The sequence below is a fragment of the Scardinius erythrophthalmus genome (assembly GCF_964197995.2).
Source record: "Scardinius erythrophthalmus genome assembly, chromosome: 3".
Lineage (NCBI taxonomy): Eukaryota > Metazoa > Chordata > Actinopteri > Cypriniformes > Leuciscidae > Scardinius > Scardinius erythrophthalmus.
Genome location: NC_138223.1, coordinates 19,520,112 through 19,540,105, shown reverse-complemented (window position 1 = coordinate 19,540,105; position 19,994 = coordinate 19,520,112). Strand labels below are relative to the sequence as shown.

General features: G+C 37.7%; 2 protein-coding genes across 5 annotated transcripts in view; one reads left to right on the top strand and one right to left on the bottom strand.

Moving 5' to 3' along the window:
* Positions 1-8,552, top strand: part of map9 (microtubule-associated protein 9) — a 52,402-nt gene extending 43,850 nt beyond the window's left edge. For 2 of the 4 annotated variants that reach the window (XM_081360844.1, XM_081360843.1), the window contains exons 13-14: positions 6,073-6,208; positions 8,084-8,477. In XM_081360844.1, the coding sequence (XP_081216970.1) occupies positions 6,073-6,208; positions 8,084-8,203 (256 nt within the window). In that variant the 3' untranslated portion in view covers positions 8,204-8,477. Of the gene's footprint in view, positions 1-6,072; positions 6,209-8,083 lie in introns of all 4 variants that reach the window. The other 2 variants (XM_081360845.1, XM_081360846.1) reach the window with 2 other exon arrangements.
* A 3,880-nt stretch (positions 8,553-12,432) lies between these two features.
* On the bottom strand, positions 12,433-13,811 carry npy2r (neuropeptide Y receptor Y2; the record flags this gene model as incomplete). The annotated part of the gene is made up of 1 exon (XM_081362225.1): positions 12,433-13,811. One exon carries the CDS (start codon positions 13,809-13,811, stop codon positions 12,675-12,677), a length of 1,137 nt encoding a protein of 378 aa, XP_081218351.1. The 3' UTR covers positions 12,433-12,674.
* Positions 13,812-19,994: the final 6,183 nt, after the last annotated feature.

The following is a 19,994-nucleotide window of genomic DNA, read 5'->3' as shown; positions in this document are numbered from 1 at the left end:
GATTTGAATTTTTTAAGATTTATTATAAAAACGGATTATTTTTTCCCAAAAATGCAATAAATTCATGACTTTTTTTTTTTTTTTCAAAATGCTATTAATCCATTGAATCAATATAAAGTTATTTTTGATCATATTGCCATCGCAAGAAATATCTCCTGAACTTTTTTGACGGCGATCAGCTCACAAAAACTGATTTTGCACGGGCACTTTGCACTGCTCCCTGAATCGAGGTGCTTATTCATTTGTGGATGTAAACTGAATCTGTATGTCAGCTATGCTGTTAGTGTTTACTTCTGAATATTATATTTCATTCTGGTGCGCTTAACGTTGTCGCTACTGTGTAATAATAGCCTATGCTATTCACCAACTAAACATATCCTATTCAATGCGTTCACAGTCTCTTTCACGGGCATCATTTGTAGTTGCCTATTCACAAACTGTTTGCTCAAGCATAGCGTTTTCTCGGAGTTCACTGTGTGCTTTTTACCATGCACAAATAAAAATGTCACTGAACTTTTGCTGTGTAATTGTAACAATGAGCACACACCAAACCAACAATTACTAAAAACACACACAAAAACTGATTTTGCACGGGCATTTTTTGCACTAGTTCACCCAATTTCGGCCTTTTGGTGATATATGCATGATCAGATAAGTTCAATATTAATGTTGCTTGCAGTTCTGATGTTGCTAGGCAACCACAGACAGCCTGCAGTAACTCAGGCATACAATTTTCAATCTGCCACAAACTTCACATGTTTGATAAGACTCCTGTCCTGAACACATGCCAATGCTCATTATGATTATAGCAATAGCACCACCTGCTGGTAGCAGGAAGTGTGGCAAATACAAAACGTGCTCGAAAAATCATGAAACTTTGCACACGCTTCAGAAGTGGTGACAATTTACGTGTGATGTGGTTTTAAAAATTGGGTGGGGCAAAATGGCTTACTTATTGCCCCTACATTTTGCCCCGGCTCGACGTTTCACGTACAGGTATGAAATTTGGTACACACATGTAAAGACCCAATACCTACAAAAAAGTCTCTTGGAGCATAGCCCTAAACACAACAGGAAGTCAGTTATTTTGAACTTCCTGTCAGATTTTGGGCAGTTTTTGCCATTTCCTGATGTTGTACTTTAACAAACTCCTCCTACAGTTTTGATCTGATCCTCTTCAAATTTGGTGAGTGTAATCTTAAGGCCTTTCCTAAAGGTGCCGGGTGGCGGTGGCAGGGGTGCGAGGGCCCTTTTCATCGCTGCTTGCAGCTTTAATTATTCTTCTTCTTCTTCTCCAAAGTGAATCGCTTTTTAGAGGGCCTAAACATGCTCGAAAACTCATGAAACTTTGCACACGCTTCAGAAGTGGTGAAAATTTACGTGTGATATGGTTTTCAGAATTGGGGGGGGCAAATTCGGTAAATTATTGCCCCCACATTTTGCCCCGGCTCCTGGTTTCACGTACAGGTATGAAATTTGGTACATACATGTAATGACCCAATACCTACAGAAAAGTCTCTTGGAGCATAGCCCTAAACACAACAGGAAGTGAGCTATTTTGAACTTCCTCCTGGATTTTGGGCATTTTTCGTAATTTCCTGATGTTGTACTTTAACGAACTCCTCCTACAGATTTGATCTGATACTCTTCAAATTTGGTGAGTGTAATCTTAAGGCCTTTGTGACGTTAAATTGCGAAGATCTAGAGTTTTCGTCGAAGGGTGTGCCCTCGGCGGCCTGACAAACATCTATCTATAAATTACAGGAACGTCTGTCTGTCTGTCTGTCTGTGTGTGTGTGTGTGTCTGTTCCTCGCATATCTCTCGAACCGTTAGTCCGATTGATTTCAAACTCGACAGGTGTCTTGCCACGGGCACGAGTAAGTGCAGTGCCAAGTTTGACATTGTTTGGATGAGAAATGCAAAAGATATCGTTAAATATATCATTTTTAGAAGGTTGTGGTTTAAAAATAAACATTCTGACATTAGAGAGTTGTATCGGTCAAAGAAGCCCCAAGAAGGCTGTGGTTTAAAAATAAACATTCTGACATAAACACTCAGTCAGCTACACTGTTTACTTCTGAATATTATAGTTTGGTTCCCGAACGTGATAAATCCATCTATCTATAAATTACAGAAACGTCCGTCTGTCTGTCTGTGTGTTATTCGCATATCTCTCGAATGTGAGATAACCACTAAATGTGTGAAAACCACTATTTTCTGTTTCAAACTTTCACATAGCATCTTTAGGTTATAACAACATTGAAAATCAAAATCGGGATTTGAATTTTTTAAGATTTATTATAAAAACGGATTATTTTTTCCCAAAAATGCAATAAATTCATGACTTTTTTTTTTTTTTTCAAAATGCAATTAATCCATTGAATCAATATAAAGTTATTTTTGATCATATTGCCATCGCAAGAAATATCTCCTGAACTTTTTTGACGGCGATCAGCTCACAAAAACTGATTTTGCACGGGCACTTTGCACTGCTCCCTGAATCGAGGTGCTTATTCATTTGTGGATGTAAACTGAATCTGTAAGTCAGCTATGCTGTTAGTGTTTACTTCTGAATATTATATTTCATTCTGGTGCGCTTAACGTTGTCGCTACTGTGTAATAGTAGCCTATGCTATTCACCAACTAAACATATCCTATTCAATGCGTTCACAGTCTCTTTCACGGGCATCATTTGTAGTTGCCTATTCACAAACTGTTTGCTCAAGCATAGCGTTTTCTCAGAGTTCACTGTGTGCTTTTTACCATGCACAAATAAAAATGTCACTGAACTTTTGCTGTGTAATTGTAACAATGAGCACACACCAAACCAACAATTACTAAAAACACACACAAAAACTGATTTTGCACGGGCATTTTTTGCACTAGTTCACCCAATTTCGGCCTTTTGGTGATATATGCATGATCAGATAAGTTCAATATTAATGTTGCTTGCAGTTCCGATGTTGCTAGGCAACCACAGACAGCCTGCAGTAACTAGGCATACAATTTCCAATCTGCCCCAAACTTCACATGTTTGATAAGAGTCCTGTCCTGAACACATGACCATGCTCATATTTGGTTATAGCAATAGCGCCACCTGCTGGTAGCAGGAAGTGTGGCAAATACAAAACGTGCTCGAAAAATCATGAAACTTTGCACACGCTTCAGAAGTGGTGAAAATTTACGTGTGATATGGTTTTCAAAATTGGGTGGGGCAAAATGGCTTAATTATTGCCCCTACATTTTGCCCCGGCTCGACGTTTCACGTACAGGTATGAAATTTGGTACATACATGTAATGACCCAATACCTACAAAAAAGTCTCTTGGAGCGTAGCCCTAAACACAACAGGAAGTCAGCTATTTTGAACTTCCTCTCAGATTTTGGGCAGTTTTTGCCATTTCCTGATGTTGTACTTTAACAAACTCCTCCTACAGTTTTGATCTGATCCTCTTCAAATTTGGTGAGTGTAATCTTAAGGCCTTTCCTAAAGGTGCCGGGTGGCGGTGGCAGGGGTGCGAGGGCCCTTTCATCGCTGCTTGCAGCTTTAATATATAAATATAATTATTTTTTTACTTTTTTTCCGCTTTTTTTCCCAACTTGCTGCGGCCCCCACTTTGAAAACCCCTGGTCTAGGGAACGAGGTCCTAGTTGGGCCATTACGGGGCAACTAAAAGAACCTGCTCCTTCTTACCTGACTTAACACAGTGATGTGCAAGAGGGCTCACTGGGGAATTAACGCATTTTGCGTAGGCCCTGGCGTCAGCTATAAGCCGGTGTGTTTCCGTGTTTAAGGGAGTAAACAACTGGCAAGGGGACAAGATCAGAGCGGCAACAGATGTAACTGTGCGGCCCCGAAGATATCCCGGACAGCTGGAACGCATGGGGATGGAGTCTCCACTCTCTTCGGCAGCAGGCTGTCTTGAGGCCACCTGGGCGCCACAATTGAGCAGGCCGGAATTTAACCCTCAGACGGTCCTCGGTCATTTCTGACCGATACATTTTCTGTTTTGAATTTCTAAAATGAAACTTGGTGACTTTTATGGCATTAGGTATCTGAATACAAAAAAAAATTGAGGTCATTATCCGAGCATGCTAAGTGGTCGAAAAAAAAATAGTGACGATTTTGGTCTTCTGTCAAAAATGACCGACCCATAGGAAATGAATGGGAAATTGACAAAAAAAATTAATTTCTCCGAATTTTTGTGTGTACAATCTACAAATCGGCCTCAATCCTAAAAAAAACTACACCGCTGTAAAGGGGTGACACTCTACAACGTCAAGAGTACAAAAAAGACACACCCACCCACCCACACACACATACACACACACTTTTATACACATAAACACCAATAAATTTTGATTAAAAAATATATGTTTTGAATTTTTAAAAATCACAGCTTCATTGGAATGTTACAAAACTTGGTGACCTGTATGGCATTAGGTATGTGCACACACAAAAAAATTGAGGTCATGATTCGAGCATGCTAAGTGGTCGTAAAAAAAATAGTCACACTCGTGGTCTTCGGTCAAAAATGACCCCCATAGAAAATGAATGGGAAATTGAAAAAAAATAAAAAAAAATAAAAGAAATAAAAAAAAATTATATTATTTTACAAAAAGTGTTATAATTGAATGAATTGCATTTTTTGTTACAAATTCTGTACAAAAAAAAAAAGAGTAAATGTGTCCATAAACAGCTGGGGAATTCACATGCCTCTCCATAGAGAACTGTAGATGCCATCTAGTGGTTACACCATGCTCCTACGGTTTCTCTCCATACTCTCACCAGATGGTGCTAATCTGCTTCAAACATTTTTTTTTTGAAGGCCTAGACTCTATATTAAACTAAAATACTGCATAAATAAAAAATTAAAAAATGCATATATTTATATAAATTTTTGTATTAATTTCAATGGCAAAAATAGACCATAAATATTGCATAAATATTAATTAATTAAATAAAATGATCTCAAAATACAAAATTAAAAAGAATAAATATTATAGAACAAAAATAAATTGCATTGGTTTTACTGGGATGGAGGAAGTTTCATTTTTAGGCCTCCGGTCACTTCTGACCGGGAAGGCCCAGGATGTGACTCGAAAACGAAGACCGTTTGAGGGTTAAAGTGGAAGAAGCGACCTCAGAAGCTTCTGACTCCATAGGAGGAGGTGGCGGGCGAGTTGTGACATGCGAGGGAAGCGTATGAGCAACGGTCACTGTTCTGGGCAGTGCATCTTGCTGAGCAGCGAGCACCACTTCTGCCCTCAACTGGCCGTCAACAAAACACACTTTATAAAAATGCTGTTAAAACAGCAGTTGAGAGCATCCATAGCTCGCAATCACCGCTGCAACTGCTGTCAACACCAGCACTGGGAGAGTCTTTCAGAAGAACACCGACACACTCACTCATTGTGAAACAACACTCTTCAGAGACATCAGATGAACCGATCGGCTCTGAAGCGAAAGACAACTGGGTGCGTGCATCCACTTCCGTATTTATGCCCACGCTGCGGGGCGTGTGATGCGATTCACGCACTCCAATGTCCATTGGCTCGTTTTTACAATACTCAAAGATGACAGGCTCCCTAGCGTGATCCCAATCAGTTGACTACGTAGAGCGTGCCAGACTGAAAGGGAACTGCAATGTCATGTGAGCGTGACTGCGATATAGATGATAATCAAAACCAAACAGATGTTTTCATTTTTGTCAGTGTATCCGAGGCACGATCTGTAAAGGTCCACCCTCTTCTGGAAAGCAGGGGGCGGGGGGGGGTAGCAGCAGCTCAGATACATGGACGAAAACAGCATGTTTTTCCTTCCACTCAAAAATGGACATTTACAACATGATATAAAATATGATCTGTGGGGTAGCTGAAACTACACAGACATTCTGGGGACACCTGAGATTTAAATTACATCTTGTAAAAAGGGGCATAATAGGACCCCTTTTAGATGTAAATGTGCCCTTTGTGAAGCCTCAGGTTATAGATTATTTTTAATGATAAATTTAATGACTGTGCCGTCTTGCAGAACATGACTTTCAGTTAATTATTTTATATATTACATAGGAGTGACCGAAAAAAGGATGTCATTGAAGAAAAGGTAAGGGCAGAACGCAGGAAGGAGAAAGTAAAGGAAGTGGAGGAGAAATATGAAAAGGAGGAAAATGAAAAAATGGCCTTGGAGATGTACGACAAATGGCTGGTATGTTACAGCAAATTTATTTACGCACAATTTCCCAATCACACATATCATTTTGCACTGTAAAACAGTTTTGTAGAAAATATATTTTCATGCCATTGCTGTTTATTATGTATTAAAAAGTTAGTTCTATAGTAAAAAGGTTTTTTTAATGGCATTTGCCATTAAATCTGTGTCATTATGGCGTATGTTATGTGTGTAAAGGGCAGATCAGTCATATTTCTATTCTTCTATTCCACGTATATACACACATTTAAACAGATGCTTTGAGACTAAGGGCCCTATTTTAACGATCTGAAACGCAAGTGTCAAAGCGCAAGTAACTTTGTGGGCGGGTCTTGGCGCTGTTGCTATTTTCCCGGCGGGATAAATGACTCTTGCGCCAGGCGCAAATCTAAAATGGGTTGGTCTGAAGTAGCTTCATTATTCATAGGTGTGGTTTGGGCGTAACGTGAAATAAACCAATCAGAGCATCATCTCACATTCCCTTTAAAGGAGAACTCCGGTCAATTTTAACATTGAGCTCATTTTTTTGTACATTTGGAGTGCTGTCAATACAGAGAACAACGACAAAAATCGGTGTTGCCTACACCGAGTTATTCTATTTTTAAAATTTGCACCCTGTTGACTTCAATAGGGCAAGTACTAAACCTGCTTTTAGGCTCTTAACATCCTTGATGTGTCATTACAAGTGCACAGAAAATGTGAGTGATTCCTTGCTGCAGTAGAGTGACTGCAGTAGATGTGAAAGATATGTATAAAAATGATGTTATTTAAGCCAGCGCAAATACCTGTTTACATCCTGTTTTTCGGTTGAAGTCCAAAGTAGTCGATTGCCGAGTTCACGCGCATAGGTTTAGTTACCTATGATCACGCGCGTGAACTCGACAATCGACTACTTTGGACTTCAACCGAAAAACAGGATGTAAACAGGTATTTGCGCTGGCTTAAATAACATAATTTTTATACATATCTTTCACATCTACTGCAGTCAGATCCACTCGTGTTCACTCAGAAGGAATCACTCACATTTTCTGTGCACTTGTAATTTTTGTAGTTGTTCTCTGTATTGACAACACTCCAAATGTACAATAAAATGAGCTCAATGTTAAAATTGACCGGAGTTCTCCTTTAAGAGCAGGCGCGCTTGTTCTAAAGTGGATTCCTATTGTAACGGCGGATTTGCCAGGCGCGCGCCAGGAGCGGTTCACAGCCGAGGAGAGCAACGCTCTCGTCAGGGACGTTGGGGATGGAGAAACCCACCCAAATTAACTTCGGTTAAAAAGGTGTATGATAATTTGGGTAAATGTGTAAGCTAGATGTATGCTTTTATAATAAATTTTCTATCTATCTATCTATCTATCGTAATAATGTATGATTTGCAAAAATGAAAACTGCTGCTTCTGTGTAGATAAGAGAATCAAAGTGTATGCGCATTGTGCACACGCTACATTGATTATGGCCAAGCATGCGCCCTTAAAATAGCATATGAATAACATGCGCACCGCGCCACTGACTTTAAACTATTTTTTCCTGGTTAGTGGCGCAATTGTTTTCTAAACATGCAAAATAGCATGAAGGAACATTTGCGCCGAAACACGCCTCCTTTTTTGCGCTGAACCGCCCAGGGAGCGCAAGTTCATTCCCTAGTTTAACGACGTGCTTCTGTGGAGGGAAAAGCACGCTTTGCGCGGGTGCAGAATAGGAATGATACATGCGTCGGTGTACAAAGTCAATTGCGCTGGGTGCAAGATAGGGCCCTAAGACTATTTAAATTACATTATTTTTTTAATGAGAAAGCTGTAAACAAAAGCTTTTCATTGTTTTGTCTCTGTTGACTGAAGTTGAATTTATGTGGTCCTGGTCCTTTTATTACAGAGAAGAAAAGAGTTTCAACAAAAACGAGAGAGAAATGAAAAAAGGATACAGGCTATTCTTCAGGATGAGCCACCTCCACCCTGGAGCCCACCTAATAAAACCATCCCATTTGGAAAATGAGCTTTATTTAATTAACCTGCTTTTTTGACATTTGATATCATTATTTCAGGAATCGTTGAAATGTAAATAAATCAAACTAAAATTCCCTTAATGTAATGCAGTAACACTTAAGTTATAAAGCGATTTTAAGATATTTGTCTAAATATCATAAAGTTGATCATAAACATGGCAAGATAACAGAGATAGCGATAAATATGGGCTGTTTATTTTATCATCGCATTATAGGTTTATCAGAGCCTTAACCTTATTTACAATAAATGTGTGTTTTGTTTTTAAAGCATGTGTTCAGTTTATGTTATTTTATGGAATTTGTTTACTTGTTGACTAAACATTCACAGTTTGGACCTTTTCATCTTTTGTTCTGATGTTAAACTTTATTGTATTAATTATCTTATATAACATTTCTTGAAATTGTACATCTGTGTTTTATATTACTTATCTCAAACTCCAGTTGATCAGCCTTCTGAGCCTTTCAGGCACTTTGCTGAAGTGGTCTCTTCAAAGTCATAGCCTGGGATCTATATGCTTTAATATTTAAATAGCGCATGAGTTTACCCATCAGCACCCTTTGCCCTACCAATCAAAGTCCTGCTATTGTATAAAGTATATAATAACCTTTATTTATCCCTGTAGGAGGGGAAATGTGTTGCTTGTGGCATCAAAGACTTTAACACTAGAGCAATTGAAATTTGGCATCCACAGTGAAATAAGTGAGGTGAGTACTAGGAACTACCTTAAAGCTTCTGTGTCTGGAATCCTTAGCGGTATAGTGGTAAAGCACATTCCTATAAGCTTTGAGGCTAAAAGCCATCTGCTTGAAATAAAAATCCCTAATGCAATAATGTCTGTAGATAAATAGTTTTGTGCAGAGACAGGAATTCAATTGTGAATTGTAGATATAATAAAAGTGGCTTTTGGGACATTCGAAGACGGGCAGGACAGTCATTGACAGGATCAATACTTTGAGACCCTCTTATTCTATTTTTATGTTGTTGTGCAGTGAGTATTGATTGGTCTGTTCCTGTCAGTTAATTGATCTTTCAGGGGCCATTGGCTATCAGAATTAGGAATACTGATCTTAAAGGCAGGGTAGGCAGGATTTTTCTAAAAAACTTTTTCTCAAATTTGTTTAAACTGTCTTTATATACATAAGTAAAATGTAAGTACTCTGAAAAAGAGAGTATAAAAATCGAGTGTCTATAGTCCTCTCAGGGCTGCAATAAACACAGCTACTTATTCCATTCGCTCCTTCCAAAGCCACACCCCCAAAACACATGAACGCGCGATGCCGACCGCTCAGCTTGGAGGACGCGTTTGCCAGCGCCGAGCGGAGAGGAGCGTAGTGCATGTAGTGACATCATGTCAGAATCACGTAATAAAATACCTAACTTTATCATTATGAATATAAACAACTAACATGGCTGTTAGTACTCACTATCAAGCTAGCATATCGATACTGGTAAAGTTTAAAATATATTGAGTTTGATTCGGTAACGAGCTAGTAACATAAGGCAAAGCTAAAAACAGGTTGCATTGATACACGTTTTCCCATTACCATCAGATACACTGTGATGGTGAATTTCGTTTAAGATTCATAACATATACAATGTTTATGTAAGAGCTTCCACGATGAAAGCACTGTTGGCTCTGATAAGGACTAACGTTACACTCCGGAGACAAGTAGCCTACCTTTCTACCTTACTAGTTCCTTTTTTTGCCTTGTTTGCCTTCGCTGACTATATATGCAGGCAGTGGCGCAAAAAGTGGGTATGCGCTATATGCGGCGCATAGGGGCGCAGCACCAGGGGGGGCGCCAAAGCGATGGTAATTTTTTTTTTTTTTTTTTTTTTTTTTAATCTATACGTAGCTGCTGTTCTGCGTTTCTAAATAATTTCTGCATTTCCTCAATCTTATATAACTTTTTAGAGGACTAACAGGCTAGAATAGGATATTCATAAGATTCCATCATAGAATTTTGACATAGAGAGGGGGGGATAATATCGCGAGCAGGCGGGGGCGCCGTGAGCGCTGAGCGAGCAGGTCGAAAAAGAGGATGGATAAAGCAAAAAAGCTGACGGGACTAAAAATAGAAATAGAAAAAGAAAGAGGGTAAAGTCAATTGATGTGCCAGCAGCTAAACAAGTGGATGGTCAAAGGCAACAGGTAGAATTTAAAGTGTGACGTCCACGCATGTAGGCTAGGAGATTCCCGGTGGGCCGACGTGCTTTTGGGCCGATACATCTAATACTAGGCTATTTTTTGTCTTTGTCTTAACGGCCCATAAAACTCGTACATCGGCGACCCATTCGTTTTGTTTTGTTTTGCTTGACTGGCGGCGCTGGGTTAGTGCCGTTGTAATACATTGGTAAAAAAAAAAAAAAGGCTGCGTTAGTTTTTTTTTTGACATTTTTCAGATCAGCTGAAAGGTTGCATTGGTTCTTTTCTTGATTGACACTAGGCTGGCCCAATCACATCTTTAATGTTAAGTATAGAAATTAGTACGAAACTAATTATGAAAGTTTCCTTTATTTTTCAGTGCATTTGTTTTACAATATATGGCTATTACTATCATGGGATTAATATTATAACTATTATTATTATGTATTATTGTAATGTAGACAGACACTGTTACTTAAAAAGGTTTGATGATTTTTTTTTTTTTTTTTTGCACACTGAATATGGGTTGGAGCTTTTAATTTTGAACTCTCAAAGTGCACCAGATTGATGAATTCAACATTAAAAAGCACAACATTTTCTTACGGGGGGGCATGCCCCCGAACCCCCCTAGCCCTAGAGGGACAGAGGTCCACTCAGCAGTGGATTCATCACTGTGAAGCACAGTTCAATTTTATTAATAAATGACAATTTTGTACTTATTTCATCTGTTAACTATCACTCGTTCCTCACTCATTACATGGCACAGTTATTTATTTCTTTGTTTGTTTGTTTGTTTGTTTGGGGGGGGGGGGGGGCGCCAAAATTGTTGCTGCATACCCCTCTGACACTGGGTAGTTGCGCCCTGTATGCAGGTACTGGGAATTTTGACTGCTCTTTCTCTGCCATAATTGTGATTCTTCCTAGCTTCCGTGCCTCTCTCCGTGCCTCTTCACCTCCTCGAGTCAAACGGGTGCGCACATGTGGGCATCTCCTGTAGCAGCAGGGGTGGTAGCCATGGTAGCGAGGGAGAGTGACAGTCGCCCAGCCAATCATTTCATTGGTTCCGAATGGAAATAAGTAGCTGTGTTTATTGCAGCCCTGAGAGGACTACAGACACTCGATTTGTATACACTCTTTTTCAGAGTACTTACATTTTAATTATGTATTGGTATATAAAGACAGTTTAAACAAATTTGGGAAAAAGTTTTTTAGAAAAATCCTGCCTACCCTGCCTTTAATGGAGTGCATTCCATTTGTAAACCATATTTATTTATTGTTTTAGTGTCTGTCTGGTGCATGGGCAAAAAAAAAATGTATTTTATGATCTTATAATTCTAATTCCAATATAAGGTTGTCATAGTGCATGATCCTTGTCCAATATGGAATCTCCATAAGAGACAAGTTGAGACAACATCCCACCAGAGAGACTTCCTGTTTAATGAACTTAAGACATCATTTTATGAGAATATTTGTGTTTTAATGAGTATTCGGTTTTTAGAAGGGAACACTTCACTCTTGGAATCAAAATGGTGTAGTATTGCATTGCTTGTGATCCTAGACATCTTATTGTGAACAATGTGCAGTATTAGAGACCATGTAACCTAATTGCATGCAAGACATGGGGCGTCTGAAACAGAAAGCAGCTGGCTTGCTGCCTCACTGCCCAATGAATTTGTTGATTCACATGCATTTTTGTATAAACCTTTTATACTTTTGTTAAACTTGTTTCAGACCAGCTTTCAAGGCACCAATATATTAAATTCAAGTGAGTTGTACAGACAACCAAGCAAATACTTTGACTTAAGTGCTTATTTCTCTATATAAATTAAACCATATATATATATATATATATATATATATATATATATATATATATATATAAATGACTACTGCACTGTCAGAAATTATTTTTTATAGACGGGATCAAATGCAAACACTTGATTCCAACTTTCCCTGATGCCTTCCTACTGCTGCCTTTTTAATGTTTTGAGAACCATTTTGCATAAAATCCCCTTTATTTTCACAGGAAACAAACAGGATAAACTAAAATATACTTAACATGAAATCCCTGTCTCAGTGACTTTTTAATTTCACAGATCAAATGCTAATTCCGAATATAACCAAATACATATTACATTTTAACAACAAAATACAACATTCCAAACAAAGTGTTTAGTCACAAATTCACCACAATTGTCTCATATATTTGTAGTGTTCAGTTTTCAGATTTTCGTACAGTCCTTCTTTACAGTAGAATTTTTAAATATTTCTCATGTTTACATTTTGTTTTGAAATCTCAAAAATCAAATGGCCATCACAGCAGAGTGTTTTCTTGTTTAAAGGCTACACTGATTGCGTTTTGCTTATTGCGTGTACTTTTCTCACTTACTGCCTCACTGCTACAAACTCGTCTCATTCCGTTGTTTAACCTTCCACATTTGAAAACGGCCACAAAAGATCTTCTATAGTTTCTGTTCATCCAGCCATAGAGGATGGGATTGGCAAAGGTGGAGCACATGGCCACAATATGAAAAGCTGTATAGAGCAATTTGAAGTCTTTCATTTCCAATACACTGCTATCAATATCCACAGCCAGCTGGAAGGCGTGAAAGGGCAGCCAGCTAACGGTAAAGACCACCACTACAGCCACCAGCATTTTCGTCGTCTTCTGTCGCCGTTGATGACGGTCGCTACGGCCACCGCTGGGGCTGACGTGATTTCTTAGCTTGTTCCAGATTCGAGTGTAAGCAAAAGAAATGATAGACAGTGGCAGCCCGTACTGCAGGAAAAACATGGCGATGCTGTAGATTGTCCCATCTGCGCTACTTCCAGGCCACTTCTCTGCGCAACCCTGAATTGTCTGCTCGGGTGTTAGGTCGAAGGTCACATATTCACGGAAGATAGCTAGAGGGCTGGCAAGGATTGCGCTTGCCACCCATGTGATCGCAATCACGACTATGCACATGTCTTTGGACATCTTAGTTTCCATGTGGTAGACAATGCTGCGGTACCTGTCCAGCGCTATAACGTTGAGCGTGATGGTCGAAACGTGGACGGCTAAGCCTTGTGAGTATGGCAGCAAGTAGCACATCACCTGTCCGAATTTCCACTCTCCATAGAGAGTGTACATCAAAGTAAAAGGGAGACACAATGTGTTGACCAACAAGTCTGCCACAGCCAAGTTGACAATGAAATAGTTAGTAACCGTGTGTAAATTTCTAAACTTGTACACGACATATATGACCAAAGAGTTACCGGTCACGCCAAAGACGATGATGGTGCTGTAAGCCAAAATCAAGATCACTTGAACACCCACCAGTTTTGTACTGTCTTCCAGACCATCTAAGACACCCTCAACTTGGATAGTGGCTGGTGTACAACAGTTTGTGGATTGAATTAAGGAGTTCAGGGTTTCGTCTTCTGATGTGTTTGTTTCGGTTCTTATATCCATGTTTAGCATTTGTTCACTTTTGTCACTTATTCTGAAAAAAAAAAAAAGAATGAGTTAAGTAAAAATAAATAAATAAAAACTCTTGTTTTCAAAAAAGATGCTGGATGCCCTGTTTTTTTAATCATTCAGTGAATACAGTTTTTAAGAAGGATAAATTATGGAGGTACAAGGAGTTTATGTTAGTTTAAGGTGATGTTGTTGCAGTGTTTACACAAATGATTAGGCTACTTAGTAATAATTATTAATGTACTTACTACAGTGTTAGGGTTTAGTTTAGGGTTAGTTACTTGTAATTATGCATAATTTACTGTTATTGCTATAGTAACATGTAACGTGTAGCCATGTCACTTTAAAATAAACTATTATAAAGTGGATCTTATTTTAATTGATACAAATGAAATACATTAATGCATTACGTTTTATTATTTAATTAATCTAAACATGTTAATTTAAATTTTATATAAATAAATAAATCAAAGGTTCATTGCATTCATCTGTTTGAATTTCTATTTACCATCTGTAAAAAGAAAATTGCATGTGTATGTGTGTGTATGTATAATGTTAAAAGCACGTTTGCACCTAGTGTTAATTTACTGTCTCTACGCGGTCATTAAATCATATAGATTAAAAAAAGAATGCATGAACTTAAAAGTGTTACAGTTTGGAGTGATCCGAGCAAAATATGTTAATCAAAAGTGCACTTAATTTAGAAAGTTTCTTACCTTTAATTTGTGAAGTTTCATGCCACATAAGCTCACGTAGGCTACATATATCTGCCAGAAGAAGAAAAAAACAGACCAAATCCATGCCAACATTAACTTGAATAACCCTACGTCAGACCTCAAGAAGTGTCAGTAACACGAGTCCGAATGAATTTGATGCATTGAAAGGGAAAGGACCGCTTCCCTGAGAGTCTGCTGGGAGTCTACTGGCTGCCTCTGCATGCAAATCCACCAGTACTCGCGAGACTGTTGATTGACAGCGGACTTCATAATGAGCCACAGTTTGCTTTAAAATTACAAATATAACAGAGAAGAGGTTTATGAATATTTAATTGCTAATTCATATTTCTTAATAAAATGATTAAAATATAATGATCTTGACATTTAAATATTTGAAAGTACATGAATTTTCTGTTAAGCACCAGTCTATAAAATGTTTGCTAATCATCTTTACTAGTGTTAATGGAAGTAATTACGAAGTGTTTTTTAAAAATATTGACATGAAAATAACTCTATCTATTTTCTTATTCCAATAACTGCAATATAGAGCTAATTAACCTTATGAATAGAGTCATCATGGTATGATATCCTTCATTTTTTTTAACATTGTTTTCTCAGCTTTTTTTCCATTGTCAGCTGAGCTTTGCAGATGGTATGGGTAGGCTATACATACAAAGAGGGTTTCAAATATCAGGAAATGTAATCAACAAAAGGACAAATGTCTGTCCTCCTGATCCACATCAGGTAGAAATGGACACATGATGTAAACAATCAAAATAATTGAAATACCGTTTTGTTGCCAGACCTATTCAATTTAAACAGAAGAAACGGAATAATGCCCGAAGCAATTTTTTTTTTTTTTTTTTTTTTTTTTGCTGTAGGCCATAATATCTGATATTGTCTGTTGTCGGGTGTTGATAGCATCACCATGCCTGTCTTTTTAAAAATACAGGTTATTACAAGGTTGGTATTTTAGAATTATTCCCTTATATTACATGCTCTCATCTGATGGAGTACAGCTATGTTTGGATGATGATGTATGCATTATCTTGTGATCATGATAATTAGTAATGAATGTAATAAGGACCTGATACAGTAAAAGTTTTAATAAATGATAGTTGTAACCTGCCAGCCACTTTACATTTAGAAACATAAGAAGAGAAGAGACATAAGAAACTCAGAATTGTAGTCCATTAGGTTTTGTTTCGATGTGAGACAGCAATTATGATCTTTCACAGGGCAGCTTTTATGAACCAGACTAATGCATGCAATAATTAAATCTAAAAATTCACACAAACTGCCTGAGCATTAATATTCTCAACCATGCAGAACTGCACTGAGACTATAAATGTTAATCATTCTTGTCTCGCTTTCTCGTTAAATATCACAGCATTGAACATCTGAGTGATTTAGCATTTTCCAATTTTCGTCCACCATCGCTTAATTTTCTAAATTTGAATTTGATAGTGTCATTGATTTTTTTCCCATAAGGTTTTTCTGAAGCCATTTACTCTTTTAAGGAGAAGTTAAATTAGTTGTGCTGTGCTTCATAAAGAATATTGATTAAGGATAAAGTCAACATGAACCACCATTTGCAACCCAGAGGAAGAGCAAATTACTTTTGGTTTAAAGGAACACTCCACCGTTTTTTTAAATAGGGCTTATTCATATTCTTTCCTACATTTAGATAGGTGGGTAAATGCATTTTTGTCTCAGTGCATGCATTGTTTTAGTTTGACAGGGTCGGCGCTAGCTTAGCTTAGCACAATGAATGGAATCCTTTGTTGCCAGCTAGCATGTCCTGAGTAAAAGTGATTAAAAAAAAAACCCCACGTAATCACTTCTTGTGGCCTGCGTATTCACAACGAGTACAAATAGTGATGGAGATTAACACTAGGCGATTTCCTAGGCAGATATTGACTTGGGACTATATTAGGGGGAAGCACAGACGAAGCACTGCTACTTAGGTGAAGCACTGCTACTTGGGCACAGAGATATCACGCAGCAACACATGAAATCTCACGACTTCCGTCAGCATACCGGTTTGCAACGAGTCAAAACACAGAAAAAGAAGAACAACAAGCGTGACCTGCACCGAGTGTCTTCGCTTTTGGATTCTTTATTTTGAGAAGTTACAGCTACAGTTACAGCAAACATGGTAATTTACTGTGTAGCAAAAGGTTGTGAGAACAAGCAAAGGACATACACGATTGTAATGTTTCACAGAATTCCATCGAATGTGGAACTGAGAAATAAATGGCTAAGTTAGCTGCTCTGGAGATCTGTACTTCATCGCCTCTCTACAAAATCAAACAGTATCGTGTTTGCGAAGAGCATTTTGCACCGGAGGACTAAGTTACTTTGAAAAAATGGAATATGGGCCCAGAAAGACGGTACTACGTCTGAAACATACGGCTGTCCCATCCCATCTATTTTCAAAGCACAGGCAGAACAAAGTGCACATGTAAGTTGTCTTTTATTACTCTTCCTTATGTTAATCTGTCTTTATTCGGTTGTAAGATAGATGCTGAGAAGCTGTATATAGACTACAGTTCAAATAACGTTAGCCTCCTCTAGTATAACCTCATGTTGAATTCAACCTGTTTAGCATGAACAACCAAACTAAAATAAAAATCGCTGTTATCGTTATCTGTAAAATGAAATGACTGAGGGCTAAGTTAGCCATATTTCTCTCACCGAGTTAGCCTGGTTCTTTTGACTCAGGAGTTTTAGTAGCCTATAACTACTATGAGGAGAAGGCTACAAGCAGTTTACTATACATGTGTCATGTTTAAAATAATCATTTACTCTGTGGACAGCTGTCCATTTGGTCCATTCGGCGTGGGGCGTTTTTTCCAGTTCACTTTGGCTCTCATCCTCACGTCCTCGGGCTGTTGAGCGATCGCAACCTCCTCCTGTCGTTCTATTTCCACTCATTTTCTGTAAACTCTTGTACATATAGGTATGGTTCTGGCTCACACAAAATCAGCCATGTTCATCGCCATTCATGTACTGTTGGGAAAATAGCCAGGCAGCTACTATTCACACCGGTATTTTGACGGAAGTCGTGGGATTTCATGTGTTGCGTGATATCTCTGCGCCCAAGTAGTGCTTCGCCTAAGTAGCAGTGCTTCGCCTAAGTAGCAGTGCTTCGCCTGTGCTTCCCCCTAATATAGTCCCAAGTCAATATCTGCCTAGGAAATCACCTAGTGTTAATCTGCATCACAATTTGTACTCGTTGTGAAAACGCAGGCCACAAGAAGTAATTACGTGTTTTTTTGTTTTTTTGTTTTTATCACTTTTACTCAGGACATGCTAGCTGGCAACAAAGGATTCCATTCATTGTGCTAAGCTAAGCTAGCGCCGACCCTGTCAAACTAAAACAATGCATGCACTTAGACAAAAATGCATTTGCCCACCTATCTAAATGTAGGAAAGAAGGTAAATAAGCCCTATTTCAAAAAACGGTGGAGTGTTCCTTTAAGAATAATTTTGTTTCTTACAATTGTTCACAGTAAGACCAAGAACATTTCAATGGATAGTTCACCCAAGTTCACCCAAATTCATAATTTACCCTCATGTCATGTTGTTCAAAACTCAGACTTTTGTTCATCTTTGGAGCAAAAATTTATATAATTTTTGTGACAAACAAGCACACACAAAAATGAATGTCCTTTTACCATTTGACATGCTCTATTTATTTGCATTGATCAATGTTTATATGTTAATAAAAGTCTCAATTAAATCTTTCATAAAGCAATCGTGTATCTTCAGAAGACTTTTACAGCTTGATTTATGGATTAGGCCTACTTTTACAAAGTCTTTGAGTACTATTTAAATCATAAAAATGTTGAGCCCTAAAAAAAAAAATATTTTCAGACATGTGACATTTCATTTTGGGTGGATCCATAATGAAACAAAAAATATAACTTTTTATGTTTGATTAATGAAATACCTTGAATAATTGTCCTTAAAAGCAGAGTTGGGGGAAATCTTAGTGATCTATTTTCTTTAATATTATTGGCACAACATTAATATCAAACCCCATAGCATTCAAATCCACAGCATGTTATTAGTGATTACGAACAACCCTGATTTTTCTCATTCAGGAGCTCATACCACAGGAAATCTGTCTTGTGATGTGTTTTCTTCTCATATTCTAGGTTGTTGAAACAGTAATTGCAGTTTGGTTGCTATGGCATCTATGTAGGCCTACAGTAATACAGCTAAACACCCCTAAATCTCAGTGCAATAGGTTTCTAATAGAACTGAGCTGGCAGCTTTAGTCTCTTATTAGCTGTATAATTAATTGGTATAGATTTTCATTCACTTCTAGAGACTGAGGTAAATGTCCAGCCAGGCAAATTGACATAAATAGCATCAGTGCAACAACACTACAGAGAACATAAAGACAAAAATAACCAGCTCCCTAAAGCGCTGCTTGTTCTGATGTTAATCCAGTGATCTATAGTGCTGTTAGCTGTTTTACTTCAGGGTAAAAATATAACACCATGAAATATAAAGAAATATATCTGTCATAGTCAAAGTGGGACTGCAGTTATAACTTATTAGAGACATTGTTTTTATGATCAGAGCAGCTTTTTATCTGCGGTTTATTCCAATATGACAGATTCATGGCCTTATACTTTAGGATGTTTTCTCTCCGTGATTATCTCAAAGGTAAAGAAAGAAACCTAAATTATTTCACACTTCTTTTGAAAAATGTATGCTCAACTTTACTTCATTATCAACTTAAGTAATGCATCCCCTTAGTTAAAATGTGAAATAGTACCTGTCTGTCAATTAATCTAAAAATAACTGAATGATGTCATTATTATAATTGCAAACAAACAAGCCTGAATAGTACATATTTAAGTGGATTCAGTAGAATTTTCTTAATTTCCCCCAGGCTCAGTGTAGGACATTAGCTAATGTAAACACTGTCTCCAGCATCTCTCCAATAACTGCCATTCATCATAATTATCCCCATTAGTATTCTTTCTGACTACATCATGGAACTCAGGACCATCCAAATATTACTTACTGTTTCTTTGTAACCCATAATTGCTGAATTGCATTAGTATGAAATAGCACTGCCTTAAATTTGGACATAAATTATACAGAATTTGTTATATTGCTCATAAAGACAATTTCATATGATTTGAAAAAGTAAATACTGGAAGCTTTTATAAATTGTTAATGCATTTATGTAGAATTAACATTCACATATTTGAATATAAATCGACTACATGCATGATTCTGGGATTTTTTTTATTGATGTTTTGTTTGTTTCCTTCAGTAATACCCAGTGACAGATTTCCTCTCTTTTTCTTTTTCACTTTCACTTATTCCAAGGTTTCAATTCTGCTGTGGGCAGTGGCAGATGTCTTGCAATCTTGGTGCACATTAAACATTGCAAATAGTGTTGTTTTCTCATGCTAAGTTTTTATTTATTACAAAA